This window comes from Pelmatolapia mariae, linkage group LG8 (assembly GCF_036321145.2).
Source record: "Pelmatolapia mariae isolate MD_Pm_ZW linkage group LG8, Pm_UMD_F_2, whole genome shotgun sequence".
In the NCBI taxonomy this organism is placed as follows: Eukaryota; Metazoa; Chordata; class Actinopteri; order Cichliformes; family Cichlidae; genus Pelmatolapia; species Pelmatolapia mariae.
In genome coordinates, this window is record NC_086234.1 from 817,566 (window position 1) to 834,621 (window position 17,056).

Below are 17,056 nucleotides of genomic sequence, written 5' to 3' on the forward strand. Positions count from 1 at the left end.
AAATAATGTAGCCAGCAAATAATTATTCAGATTATAAATTTAAATCTCAATAGCCCACAGCTGTGAAGATAGCTGAGAGGCCCACCTGGATACATCAAGCGCACTACAAGAAGGTAACACACTTCCAGGCCGACTCTGAGTAATGGTGGAAGTCCAGGTACAAAGGGTGAGCGACTTTTAGTGTCGTCTTGGTCTCAAACTGGTGAAGAAACCAACTGATATATACAACTCATTTAGAATGGCTGGGAACGTGCTGTTTACTGTATTGGACCTGTTGACCCTGAGTGGGTTGGCAGGAGTGCACTGGGACAAAGCCAACCACACCCAGTACCCGCACGGGTTCTCAACAAATTACTGGTGGCAGTTTATGAACACAACCGCTCACATAAACAACAAGACTAATTGTTATGTCTGTGCACGTAGGCCGCTGTCTACACATTCTTCCAGACTGTGGCCGTATAGCATCACTGAGAGCGAGACAGTCTGTTTGCTCGCCTTAGCCACGCACCCAGGAGTGAAACGTACTTGGAATACTGCCAGCTTCTCGACTCCCCTAAACCTGAATGGAAAGGTTGATTCACCAGTAGCTGGAAAGGTGAATTGTTCTGGTAAGACGGACCTGCTGTCCTGACCCCAAGTATCAGACCCGTTGCCAGACATCATACTGCTAAACAAACTGGAAGCAGGCCAGTTACCCATGTGTGTGAAGGGCAATGGGTCAGTCCAGATTGGGGATTTGCCGTGGCATTTGTGCAACGTCACCTATTCTTTTTGTCCCCGCTTGAACAGAATGAAGTGCCTGACGTGTCTGATGAATGGCAGGTGTGCAAGTGATGAAACTCAGCGGGCAGTAGACTGTGCATTTGACTCTTCATACCAGATGGCAATGACCGAGGGAAGACAGAACGTGGCCAATTGCTCAGCAGTTGCACCAACACCTAAAGAGAATTGAACACCATCCGGGATCAAGGACAAAGAGGGACGTACTGAGCACGAGCACTGGACTCACTGACCCGAGTTTTGTCCCCTGGGAATCCGCATCTGGGGACACAGAAACCAAGTTCTTACAAGGGTTGTTCCTCTGGATCGAGGTCGGGGAAGTTGGAACCCACGTAGAAATCAACAGGTATGCGCTATTGAGACACATAACCGTGAACAAGACCCTAGGAAAAGCCCTTGGAGAAGAGCAGACGGCCATCAGAGTTATGATGGATACACGACTGGAGGAGACATTTATGAAGCGTTACAGAACCCGACAGAGTTGCAGAAGTATGTGAAAGAACGCACACCAGGAGGATTCCAAGGGATGGATGGGATAGCTTGGTTGATGTCTGGACTATGGTGGCATATGCTTTTAAAAGGGTTAACTCCTCTTCATGGGATCGGGTGAGGAGCTCTTAGCTCCAAGAGCCTGATCCGATCGGCTCCCCTTGCAAGTTAAAATCGAGCTCTGTCTTTGTTCACGGGAATAAATCTCTGAATCAGCGAGGCCTGCAAGCGGAGACCTAAAAGCTCTCATTGGCTGAACCTGCTCCTTGTGTTTTTATAGTCCTGTTTCTTAGTTACCTGTCTGTGTTGTCACCTGTTCCATGATGGTTCCAGTTCAGGTTTGTGACGGTTTTGTAGTTTTTCTGTTGGTCCTCAGTCTCATCCCTGACTCTTTTTCAGGAGAGAATTTCAGAATTTTCTGTTTTTCTTCCCAAATCTCAGTGTTATTCATGATTCCCTCCTCTCTCCACCTTTTCCCATCACTTTGGATCTTTGTGACATAAATGTGTTGGCCTAAAATGTAATGTTTCTGCTGAAGTCTCCTTATCTGGGCTCTTCTGTTTATCATTCATTAAACTGATACGTTGGTTCCAGCAGGTAGATGAAGGCATTTCCCAGGAACCTTAATGGCAGTGATAACAGTGATAATGGTGCTTCAGTGGAATGATAACATTCACCGTGGATGGTCTTGATTTTACGAGCTCCACGTGTCTGAAAGTTTGTTCCTCTCCAGTCTGAAAACTTTGTATGTTCAGAGCTGGAACCACAAACGTCAAACAATCACATAATATTATATGAAATATACTTTTTTGTCCCCTTGTAGACCCGTGCTTTCAGGGAAGCTGCCTTTGCAACGAGTCAGTGACACCAAAGGTAAATGGAAATAAATAAATAAGTAAATAAATAAAGAGTAAAGAGCAGAAGCACAGGCCGGTGAACTTAGTAGCAACAAACACCACAAAACTTTGACCTTCCATACAGCAATTTAAAAATGTTATATTGATTTAAAAGGTGGATTGATGTGGGTACAAATAAACTTTTAAATGAATTCAGCTGCATTTTGGGACGAGAAGGTAAGAACTCGTACTCAGGGTCTCATGAAGGGGCTTAACCGGAGACTGAACAGACTCAAGAGCAAATCCCAAACAAGGACCACACTGAATGGTTATGCTGATTTATTGGAACAAGTAAAATGACTGTTACAATAATCCAAACAAGAAGAAATAAAAGCATCTGACAGCTGCAGCGATCACCCACACAGACGTTAAAGAACTCTATTACCTTGTTGGCACATCTGAGCTGTTTGCAGCCCTGATGATCTTTGTTCTGACTGTTTATGAGCAAACTGTGTGCCTGTTATTGATGGTTGCCAATAAGTCAGCAGGAAACATACAGATAAACACTTTGATTGCCATGTTTAGGTTATTCATGTGTCAATAAATCATTAATCCTTTGCTATAAAACAGCTCAGACATCAGATCTCCTTCATATCATTTTTTAGAACAATGACGATGAAGGTAAGTTTAGAAAGTTTAACTTTGTTCATCAACAGATTTAAAACATTTCTCTGAAAGAATCTGAGCTGATAGTTTTTTACAGGCTTTTTTTCTGTTTTTCTTAATAAATCCAGTAAATGTTTAAATGTTGATATTCACAAACTAACTTATGGCCTGTGCTGAGACTCAGAGCTGCACTGTGATGTTTTCATGAAATCAGAGAACGTTGGCTCTGAGGTTGAGTTTGCACTGCTGCTGAGTGACAGTCAGAAATGCTGCAGCTCTACATGATGCTGAAATAAAATGAGAACATCTGTTCCAGCTGCTGTCAGTCCTCCTCCTGGTGCCTCTGCTGAGCAGCTGTGCTCCTCTCCTCCTCCCGCTGGACTGCAGCGACATCTACAACAAAGACAGCAGCCGACCCAGCGGCGTGTACACCATCTATCCCATCGGAGCCACGTCTGCTGTCCAGGTAAACTGGAGCTCACTGGAACTGACCTGCTGCACCTCCTGAGCTACAGCCACACCACAAATTCACTAGCTTGTCAAAATATGGGAATTTTCATAATTAAACTACATTCTAATGAGACAATAGAGTAAAATATACTTGTTTTAGTTTTAAATGTACATGAAATCTTGTTTTTTTATATGAAACAAAACGCATTCACATGTGCCTAATAATATGGCCAACACTCATAATCGGGACGAGGTTTGTTTTACAGCCCGAACTCTTAAACTAAGAACGACACACTTACTTCCTGTCCCGGAACAACGCAACAGAAAATGTAAGAAAACCAAAACAACAGTTTTCTCTTCAAATGGCTACAAAACAGGAATAAAATGAAAAACATCCAACAATTAAAGCTGACATGAATAAAGGCTAATTTACTGTGTGGAGTCCCAAAGAGTGACGCAGATTTAACTCTGTCTGTGAAACTGGATTTAATAAATAAGAGCTTAAGTTTAAGTTTAAAGTCAAGGTTGGCCTAAATGTAGAGTCACACTAAAGCAGCTAAAGATGTTTGGACACACGGACGCAGGTACGTTCAGCCTCACACACAGTTTTCTTCTCCTGGTAACACGAGACGTCCAAACTGTCCAATCAGGTTCAACACACATGTGACTGTTACACTGTTATTAAAATGATTATGACATAACAGTTTCTGAACAGTCGCTCATTAAGGTCGAGCACTAATAACTGTTAATTGTCTCCTACCTGTCAGCACATAACTCACTAAATAAATAAAGCCTGTGGTTTGGACACTTATTCATGGCACAGTGGGTGGATTTGGAGTGTCCCTTTCACAGACGTTCAACAGTCAAACCTAAAATGTGAAACCTGCAGAATGCTTCCTTTCACTTCTTACCCATATTTTTATATATACAAAAACTGAGCAATATGAAAATATTTCAGTGTGACAAACTTTCTTTCCTAATAAAAACAGTTACAAGTAAAATCATATAAAACGACACTAATCTGTTTTAATGTTGAAGCTTGTTGTTTTAGGCATTTAACAGTTTTTGTTCACAATCATTAAATGTTTGGATATCCTAAGAATAATATAGATTATGCATTTATACTTTAACTGTTTTCTAACCAGAAAATACACAGAAAATACCCCATCTGGTTCATTTGAAGGTATATTGTGCACTCGTAAAAAGTGTGTCATTTTTATTCCTCCACCTTTGTGGTGAAAACATCCATGATTACACAACATATGGTTTAATTACTGAACACATTCATTTACTTCTTTTACTGTCACTTTAAACCGAATGCATCAAATGTTGGGTTTGTTTTTACAACACAAAATTAAAATGTAACAGTTTTATCTTCTAAACAAACAACAAATATTTGTGACATTATGTTAAACTGTTCCAAAGAAAGAAAATCATGTTCACTCACAGGTACAGTTTTTATTTTTTATTTTTGTAATGTTGTTGATATTGAACATATTTAAAATAATATTTTAATATTCTGTGAAATGTATATGAAATATTCAGTTGAATTAAAAATAGTTTTACAGTTTAATGATACTAATTTATTTATAATGTCCAATTTATAAAGTCTGAGCTGAGCACTCAGTAGGAGGTTAGACTGGGACCAGTTACAACCAGTTCCTGCTGATACTTCTAATCAAACTGATATCAGTATTACACACTGAGATGTTTCATTAATGTGTGTGTGTGTGTGTGTGTGTAGGTGTACTGTGACATGGACTCACTAAATGGACGCTGGACGGTGAGTATTTGAACTCCCAGCTTATTTTCATTTTGTGTGTAAAATTCAGTTTTATTTATACAGGAAATCACAACAACAGTCGCCTCAATGTGCTTTGTATTGTAAGGTAGACCTACAATAATACACACAGAGAAAAACCCAACAATCATTTGACCCCCTATGAGCAAGCACTTTGGCGACAGTGGGAAGGAAAAACTCCTTTTTAACAGGAATGACTTAAAATGAAATGATAATGACTCCAAGGTTCCTCACAGTGTTACTGGAGGCCAAGGTAATGCCATCCAGAGTAAGAATCTGGTTAGATACCATATTTCTAAAATTTTCAGGGCCGAGTACAATAACCTCAGTTTGATCTGAATTAAGAAGCAGAAAGTTAGCGGCCATCCAGGTCTTTATGTCTTTAAGACATTCCTGCAGTTTAACTCATTGGTGTGTGTTATCTGGCTTCATGGACAGATAGAGCTGGGTGTCATCAGCATAGCAGTGTAAATGTATGCTATGTCTTCTGATGATACTGCCTAAGGCAGGGGTCGGCAACCTTTAACACTCAAAGAGCCACTTGGACCCAGTTTCCACAAAGAGAAAGCACCGTGACAACAATCCCTGTTGACATGTAAAATGACGATAACACTGCATATACTAGGCTAGTGTGTTGCTTGTGAAATTTTATTTATACAAATAAAACATTTTGAACTCTGTAAAAACAACGTGTCCCAAATCTGGGATAATGGGGTCGACCAGCTCAGTAACAGGAACAGCACTGACCCTGGTGTTGATCAGAACAAGCTCATGATGACCTGATGGTGGAGAACATGAGGTGGTCGTGTGTGGAGAAAGGATGCAGTGCTGTAGAAACAGTTAGTGTGTAAAAGACTGTAAATGTACTGTTTGCTGTCATCTGAGAGAAAACCAGTGCTGAGTTTCTCTGTAATAAGCAGAGAGGAGCAGCGGTGTGGGGAAAACCTGCAAACAGGAGTCTGGCTGCACTGCTGCAGGCTTCCAGATACTCACTGTTGGAGGCTTCAAGGAATCAGCCCAGCTGTCTGCACGATGTCCAAACTAAAGTCGCAGGGCGTTGGTGGTACCTGTCTGTGGTTCTGACTCGTCTTGAATGGCGTGTATGTCCAGCTGGTTATCCACCTTCTCGTCCCCAGGTGTTCCAGAGGAGGACGGACAGCTCGGTGAACTTCTACAGACCCTGGAGTCAATACAAGATGGGCTTCGGTATCCCTGCCAGAGAGTACTGGCTCGGTGAGCAAAGTGCAAAGCTGAAACTCTGATGTGACTTTGTGGACACGTGGAACCAGAGAAGCTTCACATATCAGAGACTTGTGCATGTTTGTGGTTGTTTTTAGGCCTCGAGAGTCTCTTCCACCTCACTCTGAGTAAAAGGTACGAGCTGCTGGTCGACATGGAGGACTTCAGTGGAAACAAGTCGTTTGCCCGTTACTCCTCGTTCTCCATCGATCCAGAGGCCGACGGATACAGACTGCACGTGTCTGGATTCATTAACGGAGGGGCAGGTGGGGAAATATTCTGCTCTGACTCTGAAAGATGAAGAAGTGTCAGGTCTTAAATCTGGTTCCCCATTTAAACTTAGTTTGAAACCTCCAACAAGTTTAGTTCCAGAGATGTTCCAGCTGTTCCATTTACTGATGATGTCATTACAGCATCATGTGATCTTCGTGCTGCTCAAACAGGAGTCGCTCACCGAGGGCTCTGCTGACTGTTTCCATGGAAACAGATAAAAAGGTTGGAGCTGTATCCCACCACAGATCAGGTGGTGCGGAGACATACAGGATCAGCAGGTAGCTGAACCTGCTGCTTCTTTGAGTCCAGTCTGTGTTGTGGTCCACTGAGAACACTCCCAGTACTCCCAGTCTGACTGGCATTAGTGGTAATGTTGGGATTGTTCATCTGTGTTTCTGCAGGAGACAGTCTGAGTTATCACAACGGACAGAAGTTCACCACATTTGACAAAGACCAGGACAGCTCGTCAAGGAACTGTGCCAAATTATACCTGGGGGCGTTCTGGTACAACGACTGTCACCAGGCAAACCCTAACGGGGTTTATCGTTGGGGGGCTGATGGTACTATCTTTGCTGTTGGTGTGGAGTGGTACCACTGGAAGGGTTTTGACTACTCCCTGAAGACCATCAGCATGAAGATCCGTCCTGTGCAGTAAATCTCTCTCTTTCTTGTAATCTCAGAGAATCTTTAACTTTCAGAATCAGTAGATGACATGAATGTTTCAGAGCAGCAGTCAGACTGTGAGTGTGGAAAAGTCTCACTAAATTTGTGAAGCTCTGATACCTGATATGAATCATTATCTGATGCATGCTGATAATAAATGAGAAGCAAACGTCTCTTGTTGTCTCCTGTGTCATTCGTTGCTGCCCTCTAGTGGTCACAGTAACAAACTACAGCTCCACCTTCTTCAGGGGCAAACATGCAAATATTTCCAGATTAATTTCATATCTATTATCAATAATAAATCACATGACTTCTCATAATTTCACTGTAGTATTAATGAGATGAATATACACAATTTAATGCCAAAAAGTTGGCTCCAAAACTGAGACTGAAACGGTCGTCAAAGTAAAATGGTTGTTTAAATGGTGCAGTAGAAGCAGACGTCAAATACAAACACCCAGCTCATGGGTCACACACGGGTCAAGGTGTGTGTGGAGGTTGAACTGCCTGGACGGGGACATCAGGACGGCGTTACAGCAGTTGGTTACATCACCTCTTAGAACTGCAGAACCTAAACAGAAGTCCTGGACCCCTGAGAGCCGACACAGACAGGTTCTCAATGTGCTCTGATTTCTATCATGTCCCTGAGTGAGTCACCAGCTTTACCTGACTTCACTTTCAGGGACAAGATTGCCTTAAAATTCCCTTCCAAACCTTTCAAAGACAAAACATAAGAAGCACGAATGAAACACTTTGACCCTCAGCGTCAAAGATTTAAAGAGAGTGAAACTGCTTTGTGTGCGGTTGGGTTACAAATCTAAAATCCCAATGATTTTCACCTTGAATCTTGAAGAGGTCACTGAGCTGCAAGCCCTGCACATGTCCACTCTGGTGTCACTGATGGATTTTACAGCTCGACTCAGACTTCAGGCAAAGCCGTGCTGCGCAGCAGTAATGACTGTATGATGGCAGCATCTTAATAATTGGCCCCACTTACTGAATCTGTCCCATAGAGATTCAAATGAAACACATCTTATTTCCTCCTATGTTCCTGCTGCAGAGATGATTCAGTGGAACTCCTTTCCTCCTCCTTGTTCAAGATTTCTGTGACTGCAGTAACATTCCTCCATCACATTTGACACAAAGTAAACTTGAATCAATCATCATTTCAAGGCTGCAATACTGACTGTTGGGTCTGCGCCTCGCAGGCCCCACTGGTTCAAAGGCAAGAAAGCAAGACAAGCAGCTTAACTGGTTTTTACTTGCTAGCAAGCGGAGTCTGGTCGGCTCCTCAGAGCAGCACCTCTGCCCTCGACCTCGGACGACTCCAGAGAACCAGCCTAACCTGCAGCCTTTTATTCTGTGACACACAGTTTACACAAACACACACTGTAAACCCCCGTGGTGCCTCATAAAACTAAGGCACTGAGTGTGTGTGTGTGTGAGCACATATATGTGTGTGTGTATGCATGTGCACGTGAGTGAGTGTGTGTGGATGTGGGTGTTTTTGTGTTTGTGTTTACAAACTTAAGTACAATAATGGCAACATTTAACAATTCACTCTAACACTGACGAACCTTAATTGTGGGACGGCATTATCTCCTCTGCTTTCATAAAGGACGGTCCAGTGGAAAGGTGTAACATCCAGCGGAGCAGGGGTCCAGTAGGGGACAGTAAAGATAATTGTAAATGCCTTTGAGAGGGTTTACACTGTTTAAATGGGTCGATTGGCCTACAATAGTAAAGAGTACAGTACACTGTATAGACAGAGAGGAAAGATCGATCTCTCTGTTGTAAATGTAGCTCAGAAGTGTTTGATATATGTTGGCTGTGTGGAAATTCATGGCTACTTCTGGGTTTTACCCCAGACTTTGGGAAGCACTAACACTGAAGTTAGTTTATGTTTGTGGTATTCACTTACCTATAGGTATAAATATAGTCACTGTCCTTTATGGCAAACATCTGGACAGGGCAAATCAAATGGCACAAAGGAGTGTGTGTGATGTTTGGTGAGGCATGTGTGCCTCAATCCCTAATAACACTGGGGATGAGGGTCTTTTACAGAAACAGTTAATAAATTGGGAAACATGGGTTGATGGATTTAATGATAAATTGAAAAAATATATCACACACTGAAAGACTTCCTTATCTAAACAACGGGTTCTTATGAAAGAGCAGCTTGATGTAACCAAGGTTGAAGTTTTTTTTTGCAAATGAACAACGAAGGCTGTGTCATTTCTGTATATGGTCTCATATTGTGTTTTCTTTTATGATATAACTGCCATCCTTTGAAGAAGGGGTGGAGGCTCAGATGGAGCGAAGATGACCATTGTCAATGGAGAATTGTACTTAGTAGTCAGTACAAACTTTTAATGATTTAAGTTTACATATGATAGAATACTGCATGATGACACATACACCTACATACGCACCAACATTTCTCTGTCTATGAACAGACGTATTCACTATTGTATTACTCTTGTATATAAATAAAGACAAGTGCAAGAACAGAGCGTGAAATCACAGGGCCCCCACTCTCGTGTGAACGCTCTGTGACCGCCCTTGCAAGTAAAAACTGCAGCGTGTGTGTGTTTCTACTCTCTGACTCTCAGCTGAAGAAGTGTCTTTAGAATAAATCTCTTGACAACCATAAAGTGTAAATTTGCTTTTTTTCCTTCTAACTATAGGGAGGATGCACATTATGGAATTTCTTTGAGTACGTAATTGTCCTGATGTTATGTTCAGTAGAAATCCCCATGTTTTTATGTGATTCTTAATTAATTATTTTTAATTCTTAATTGTGGTATCACAAAGGGTGGGAATGTGGTGGCAGATTTCTTTTCTCATGTATTAATCACATATTTAATCATATCACATTAGTTATAGTAATATCACTTTCTCACTTTACTATAGTAAGAGCACTCCTGTCACTAGTTTACATGCATGTGGAAAGTTAACACTGTGAGGCCATTGTAATGGGAGACGTTAAACCAGGGCTCTAGACTAACTTTTTGCCATGGGCGTACCAGTTTGTTAGTTAATAATTTAGAAATGAATATTGTCTGTATGGACTGCAACTTCCCCCCCAAAAAAGTGCACATGTAAAACTCTGGTGTTGAAAACTTTGAGTGCGCCTAACTTTTTAAAGTTAGGCGCACCGGCACAAAAGTTAGGCGCACTCAAAGTTTTCAACACCAGAGTTTTACATGTGCACTTTTTTGGGGGGGAAGTTGCAGTCCATACAGACAATATTCATTTCTAAATTATTAACTAACAAACTTGTGCTTAAAGTGCTTTGTCAATATTGTAGAAAATGTTCAAATCAAATCAAATCAATTTATTTATATAGCACTTTTCACAGGATAAAAACCACAAAGTGCTTCACAGTAATATAAAACAGAAATACATAAAATACATTAATAATCAAACATACAGCACAAATCTAATTAAAAGCCAATCTAAATAAATGAGTCTTAAGCTGCTTTTTAAAAGAATAAATACAATCAAGACAACGTAAAGATGGAGGGAGAGCATTCCACAACCTGGGTGCGACCGCTCTAAAACATCTATCACCTCTGGTCTTAAAACGAGTTCGTGGGACTACCAACAGCCTTTGATTAGAAGATCTCAGGCTGCGAGAGGGAGCGTGGGATTCTAAAAGATCAGAAATGTAGGCAGGGGCATCACAATTCAAAGCTTTAAAAGTCAGTATCAAGATTTTAAAATGAATTCTGAAATGTACTGGAAGCCAGTGTAATGTGCGTAACACTGTGTAATGTGCGTAACACTGTGTAATGTGCGTAACACTGTGTAATGTGCGTAACACTGTGTAATGTGCGTAACACTGGTGTAATGTGCGTAACACTGGTGTAATGTGCTCTCTTTTTCGTGTCTTGGTTAAAAGCCTTGCAGCAGCATTCTGGACTAACTGGAGACGCTCAAGATTCCTTTTACTCAAACAAAGAAAAAGACTGTTACAATAATCTAAGCGAGATGAAATAAAAGCATGAATAACCATTTCTAACTCAGATTTAGACAGTTCGCAGTTTGGAGATGTTTCTTAGCTGAAAAAGGCAATTCCTAATCAACTGGCGAGAGTGTTGTTCTAGGGACATGGCAGAATCAAAGATCACACCAAGGTACCTGAGGCTCAGGTGAACAGATGAGCCAAGAGAACCAAGATGCTGTTTGATTAGAGATATCTGGTTGTCGGGGGCAATAATTAATGTTTCTGACTTCTCAGAGTTCAACTGTAAGTAGTTGTCACCAAGCCACTGTTCAATGGAAGCTAAACATTTAATTAAAGAGGACAGTTTATGGACTTCCATTGGCTTAAAAGAGCAATAGAGCTGAATATCATCAGCATAGAAGTGATAAGACACCTCAGGGAACTGCCTAATTATAAGTCCCAGAGGTAACATGTACAAAAGAAAAAGAATAGGACCCAGAACTGAACCCTGCGGTACCCCACATGTCAGATCCTTAGAGTGTGACATAAACTGATTCGCAAAAACACTAAAAGATCTGTTGGAGAGGTACGACCGAAACCACTCCAGAGCAAGACCGGACACACCGACTATGTCCCGGAGCCTGTTAATCAGGATGGTCAGTGGTGTCAAAGGCAGATGTCAAGTCCAACAAAACCATGACTGAGGATGCTCCGGAGTCAGCTGACATCATAATGTCACTAGAGACTTTAAGTAATGCGGTTTCTGTTGAGTGCCTTTTACGGAAACCTGACTGAAATTTGTCATAAATTTCATGTTTTTCTAAAAAAGTGGTAAGTTGATCTGCAACTACTTTTTCCAGAATTTTCGATAATAATGGAAGCTTAGAGATAGGCCTATAATTCTTAAGCTGAGTTGGATCCAAACTGCTCTTTTTTAATATTGGCTCAACAACAGCATGCTTACAGAACCTAGGAACCACACCTGTTAAAAGAGAGGCATTGCATATCTCTACAATAGAGGGGCCAATGGCAGAGAGAGCATTTTTGAAAAGCCCAGCAGGTAGAATGTCATTTGCACAAGTGGTGATTTTCATTTTATCCAGCAGGAGTGAAAGGTCATGTATGGTCATTGGGTTAAACGCTGACAGTAAATGAGGGGGAGGTGGCCCAGAGACACAAACAGATGATATTGGAGAACCAATGCTCATACGGACATGATCAACTTTATCCACAAAGAAATTCAGAAAGTCATCACTCTCAGATATAGAGGTCACGGGTACCCGGTGGACCACGGGGGCGATCAAAACCGGTTCTGAAGCAGGTGAAAACCTGGCCAGCAGGAGCCACCTCTGCTCTTCAGGACTGCTTCGAGAGCACTGACTGGAACATGTTTAGGGAGGCTGCAACTTACGGCGACTTCACTGACTTGGAGGAGTACACGTCATCAGTGTCCAGCTACATCAACAAGTGCACCGATGACGTCACTGTCTCCAAGACCATCATCTCACGACCCAACCAGAAACCGTGGATTACTGCGGAAGTGCGTGCACTTCTGAGGACCCGAGACTCTGCCTTCAAAGCGGGAGATAAGGTGGCGCTTAGAAGAGCTAGGGCTGAACTTTCTCGGGCCATCAGAGAGGCGAAGCGTGCACACGCCCAGAGAATCCACAACCACTTCAAGGACAGCGGCGACACATGGCGCATGTGGCAGGGCTTACAAGCCATCACTAACTACAGGACGACATCACCTGCCTGTGATGGTGACGGCTCCCTCCCAGATGCGCTGAACAACTTCTACGCTCGGTTCGACAGGCAGAACGACGTGGCGGTGAGGAAGTCCACCCCTCCTCCGAACGACCAGGTGCTGTGTCTCACTACAGCTGAGGTGAGGAAAACTCTACGCAGAGTCAACCCATGTAAAGCTGCTGGACCAGACAACATCCCAGGCAGAGTGCTCAGAGAATGTGCTGAACAGCTGGCAGATGTTCTCACCGACATCTTCAACATCTCTCTGAGCAGTGCCGTCGTTCCCACGTGCTTCAAGGCCACCACCATCGTCCCCGTGCCCAAGAAGTCTTCTGTGTCCTCTCTCAACGACTACCGTCCTGTTGCACTTACACCCACCATCATAAAGTGCTTCGAGCGGCTCGTCATGAGACACATCAAGACCCTGCTGCCCCCCTCACTGGACCCACTGCAATTTGCATACCGCCATAACCGCTCAACGGACGATGCCATCTCCACTGCACTCCACCTTGCCCTCACACACTTGGACAAGAAGGACACACACATTCGAATGCTGTACATAGATTTCAGCTCAGCATTCAACACGATCATCCCCCAACAACTGATCGGAAAGCTGAGCCTGTTGGGCCTGAACACCTCCCTCTGCAACTGGATCCTGGACTTTCTGACCGGAAGGCCTCAGTCAGTACGGATCGGGAACTGCACCTCCAGCACCACCACACTGAGCACTGGGGCCCCACAAGGCTGTGTGCTCAGTCCTCTGCTGTTCACACTGCTGACTCATGACTGTGTAGCAACACACAGTTCAAATCACATCATTAAGTTCGCTGATGACACGACCGTGGTGGGTCTCATTAGCAAGAACGACGAGTCAGCGTACAGAGAGGAAGTGCAGAGGCTAACGGACTGGTGTAAAGACAACAACCTGTCTCTGAATGTTGACAAGACAAAAGAGATGGTTGTTGACTTTAGGAGGACATGAGGCGACCACTCACCGCTGAGCATCAACGGCTCCTCTGTGGAGATCGTCGACAGCGCAAAATTCCTGGGCGTCCACCTGGAGAAGGACCTCGGCTGGTCCCTCAACACCAGCTTCCTGCACAAGAAAGCCCAACAGCGTCTCTTCTTTCTGAGAAGACTGAGAAAGGCCCAGCTTCCACCACCGATCCTGACCACCTTCTATAGAGGAACTATCGAGAGCATCCTGAGCGGCTGTATCACTGCCTGGTTTGGGAACTGTGCCATATCGGACCGCAAGACCCTACAGCGGATAGTGGGAACTGCGGAGAAGATCATCGGGGTCTCTCTCCCCTCTATTAAGGACATCTACACCACACGCTGCATTCGCAAAGCCACCAGCATTGTGGCTGATTGGACACACCCCTCTCACACACTCTTCACACTCCTGCCATCTGGAAAAAGGTACCGAAGCATTCGGGCACACACATCCAGACTGTGCAACAGCTTCTTTCCACAAGCCATCCGTCTCCTCAACAAAAAGGGACTGGACTGATAAACACACACACACACACACACACACACACACACACACACACACACACACACACACACACACACACACACACACACACTATCACTCAGCTCAACTCAACTACCTCAAAGCATTGAGACTGGGCTTACACATCAACCTGTAAATGCTCTTTTTGGACAATATTTTTATGTTTACTGTTCCTGCACTACCTACCTAGTTAGATAGTTAGTTTTAGTTAGATAGTTAGTTTTTGTTCATTTATGCTGTAATTTATGTTAGGTCAGTCTGTCCTGTCTCTAGTTAGCTAGTTTAGTGTTTTCTGTTAATTTATGTTGTAAATTTATGTTGCATGTAGCACCTTGGCCCTGGAGGAACGTTGTTTCGCTTCACTGTGTACAAACTGTATATGGTTGAAGTGACAATAAAGCCAACTTGACTTGAACTTGACTTGACTTGAAACAATAGAGTTTATGGAGTCAAACAGTACCTTGGAATTTCTCTTGCTTGATGAGATTAACTGAGAAAAAGATCCTGATCTGGCTGTTTTTATGGTTTCATGTAAGGAAACCCAAAGTTCCCTAAGGTGGAGCCTGTGAACTTCGAGTTTAGTTGATTTCCAAAGGCGTTCTACTTTTCTACAGAATCTTTTGACCTTCCTGACGTCATCATTTATCCATGGATGAGCTCTTTTTGAGGCAGCAATGACAGATTTCATAGGTGCCACTGAATTTAAAATCTCCAAGCAGTGATTGTTAAAACACTGTGTAGCAACATCAGCATCAGTGCAGCCACTGATCACATGAGGGTCCAACATATTAGAAAACTTCAAAGCAACATCCTGATTTATGAACCGCTTATGGAACATGAGATTAGAAGGTGGTGTGTACAGAGGGAAGCTAAGACTAAAAGTAACACAGGAATGGTCACTCACTTGTATGTCCTTAACACAGACATTAGTTATGTCTAAGCCAAGGGAAAACACAAGGTCCAAGGTGTGGCCTTTAACATGGGTGGGTCCAGAGACATGCTGAATAAAATTAAAAGAGTCTGTAATCGATAGAAAGTCAGAGGCCATGCTACAGCTAAGATCATCCACGTGGAGGTTGAAATTCCCAATCATTAAGACTTTCTCCAGTTTAATAATGGAAGATAAAAAGTCCGTAAAATCTTGAATAAAAACACCAGCGGGGCCGGGAGGGCGGTAAATTAAAACACAATAAAATATATCTGAAGAACCAACCTTAAGAAGTTGTGACTCAAAGGAAGGGAAAAACTCAGAGTCCATAGTCCTGTAAGCGAGACTGTCTCGGTGAACAGTGACCAGACCACCACCACGACGGTCCAAGCGTGGAGTCCCGATGAAGCGACAGCCGACCGGGCAGAGTTCATTAAGGTGGATAAATTCATTCTGCCGCTGCCAAGATTCCGTGAGAAACATGAAGTCCAGACTATTACTGCTAAAAAAGTCATTCAGTACAAATGATTTGTTGGCTATGGAGCGAGCGTTTAGGAGAGTGATCCAAAACGGAGGTGACAGGCTGACGTCATCAACAGCTGATTGACAGGGAATTGACAGCAGACACCTGGAAAGAGGACGTAGTCTCCCGGTACCCCTAGCTGTGGAACTGTGGTCTTGTAGAATGAAAGGCCAAGGTGAAAACATCCCGCATCTCCAGACAAGATGCCGATCCAGGTAATCATTCTGTTTGCCCGTGATGAAAAGCTGAGCAGGCGGTAACCGATCGGCCTTATCCGCGTCCTGGAGGGGAACCGGTACCAAATACCGGAGACGTTCTCTACCATGGAGTGGAGGAAATCCCCTCTGTCGGGCGCGTTTCCTTTTAGCCTGGACACCAGACCTACAGCCCCTTCTAGACGATCTCCTTAACCTTGTTTTTGCTCCTGGGTTATTGTTTGGAGCTAAGAACAGGTACCGGTAGTCGGGAGAGGGAGGAGGGCAGACAAACGGCGGAGGGAAAGCCTGGTGGTAGCTCTGCCAGCTGTCAAAAGTTTTTTCCATACATATTTTGTTAAACTTAATCATCATCTTGGCCTCCAATGACGACCTGTTTGCTGTTGCATGCTGCTGAAAGGCAGTGGGGAGAGAGACACTTGGGCATTTATTGCAGCATATAATGTGTTTTCTGGATACACTGTGCTTTTTCAGCATTCAAAGATTGATGGCACCGTGTCAGAGCTGGCTATGAATTTCAGACGGATCAGGCCTTAACTTAACAAAAAAGTTATCAATCGTTCTTTTCATCTTTTCTTATTACCCACAGCTACATCCACTTCTGTCAGGCCTAGGCTGCTCACTAGGGCTGGGTATCATCACTGATTTCTATAATCCATCGATTCCGGTTCTCAAAGTCCTGATTCGATTCAATTTAGCCTCAGACAGTCAGAAATATTATAATTCTGATCATTTATCAGCACTGATACATGTGAGACTTCATCAGAATTGTGAACATCACAGCAGATGCCTTTGTGTCAAAGTAACTGAGAATAAAACACAGAAAAACATGAAGGAGATTTTTCTGGTCTGGCTTTTTATAGCAGATAACCTTAAAAATATTCTGCAATTTTGCACAATTTTAAAAAGTTTACATTTCTTCAATATTGAACAGCAGAAATTAGGCTTTCTTGTCCGAGGTCATTGAAGTGAAAAAAAG

The 17,056-nt window shown here is 43.1% G+C and overlaps 1 protein-coding gene across 1 annotated transcript; it reads left to right on the plus strand.

The window, feature by feature from the left end:
• The first annotated feature begins 2,774 nt into the window (after positions 1-2,774).
• LOC134633408 (microfibril-associated glycoprotein 4-like) lies at positions 2,775-7,189 on the plus strand. The gene is made up of 6 exons (XM_063482257.1): positions 2,775-2,786; positions 3,088-3,237; positions 4,966-5,004; positions 6,159-6,255; positions 6,360-6,527; positions 6,936-7,189. The coding sequence occupies exons 1-6, from the start codon at positions 2,775-2,777 to the stop codon at positions 7,187-7,189; spliced, it is 720 nt and encodes a 239-aa protein (XP_063338327.1).
• The last annotated feature ends 9,867 nt before the right edge of the window (positions 7,190-17,056 follow it).

Bases quoted from the DNA above. Each gene is read 5' to 3' on its own strand.
- LOC134633408 (XM_063482257.1), top strand. The intron at 5,005-6,158 runs GTGAGTATTTGA...TCTCGTCCCCAG, and splicing joins CACTAAATGGACGCTGGACG to GTGTTCCAGAGGAGGACGGA. The intron at 6,256-6,359 runs GTGAGCAAAGTG...GGTTGTTTTTAG, and splicing joins TGCCAGAGAGTACTGGCTCG to GCCTCGAGAGTCTCTTCCAC.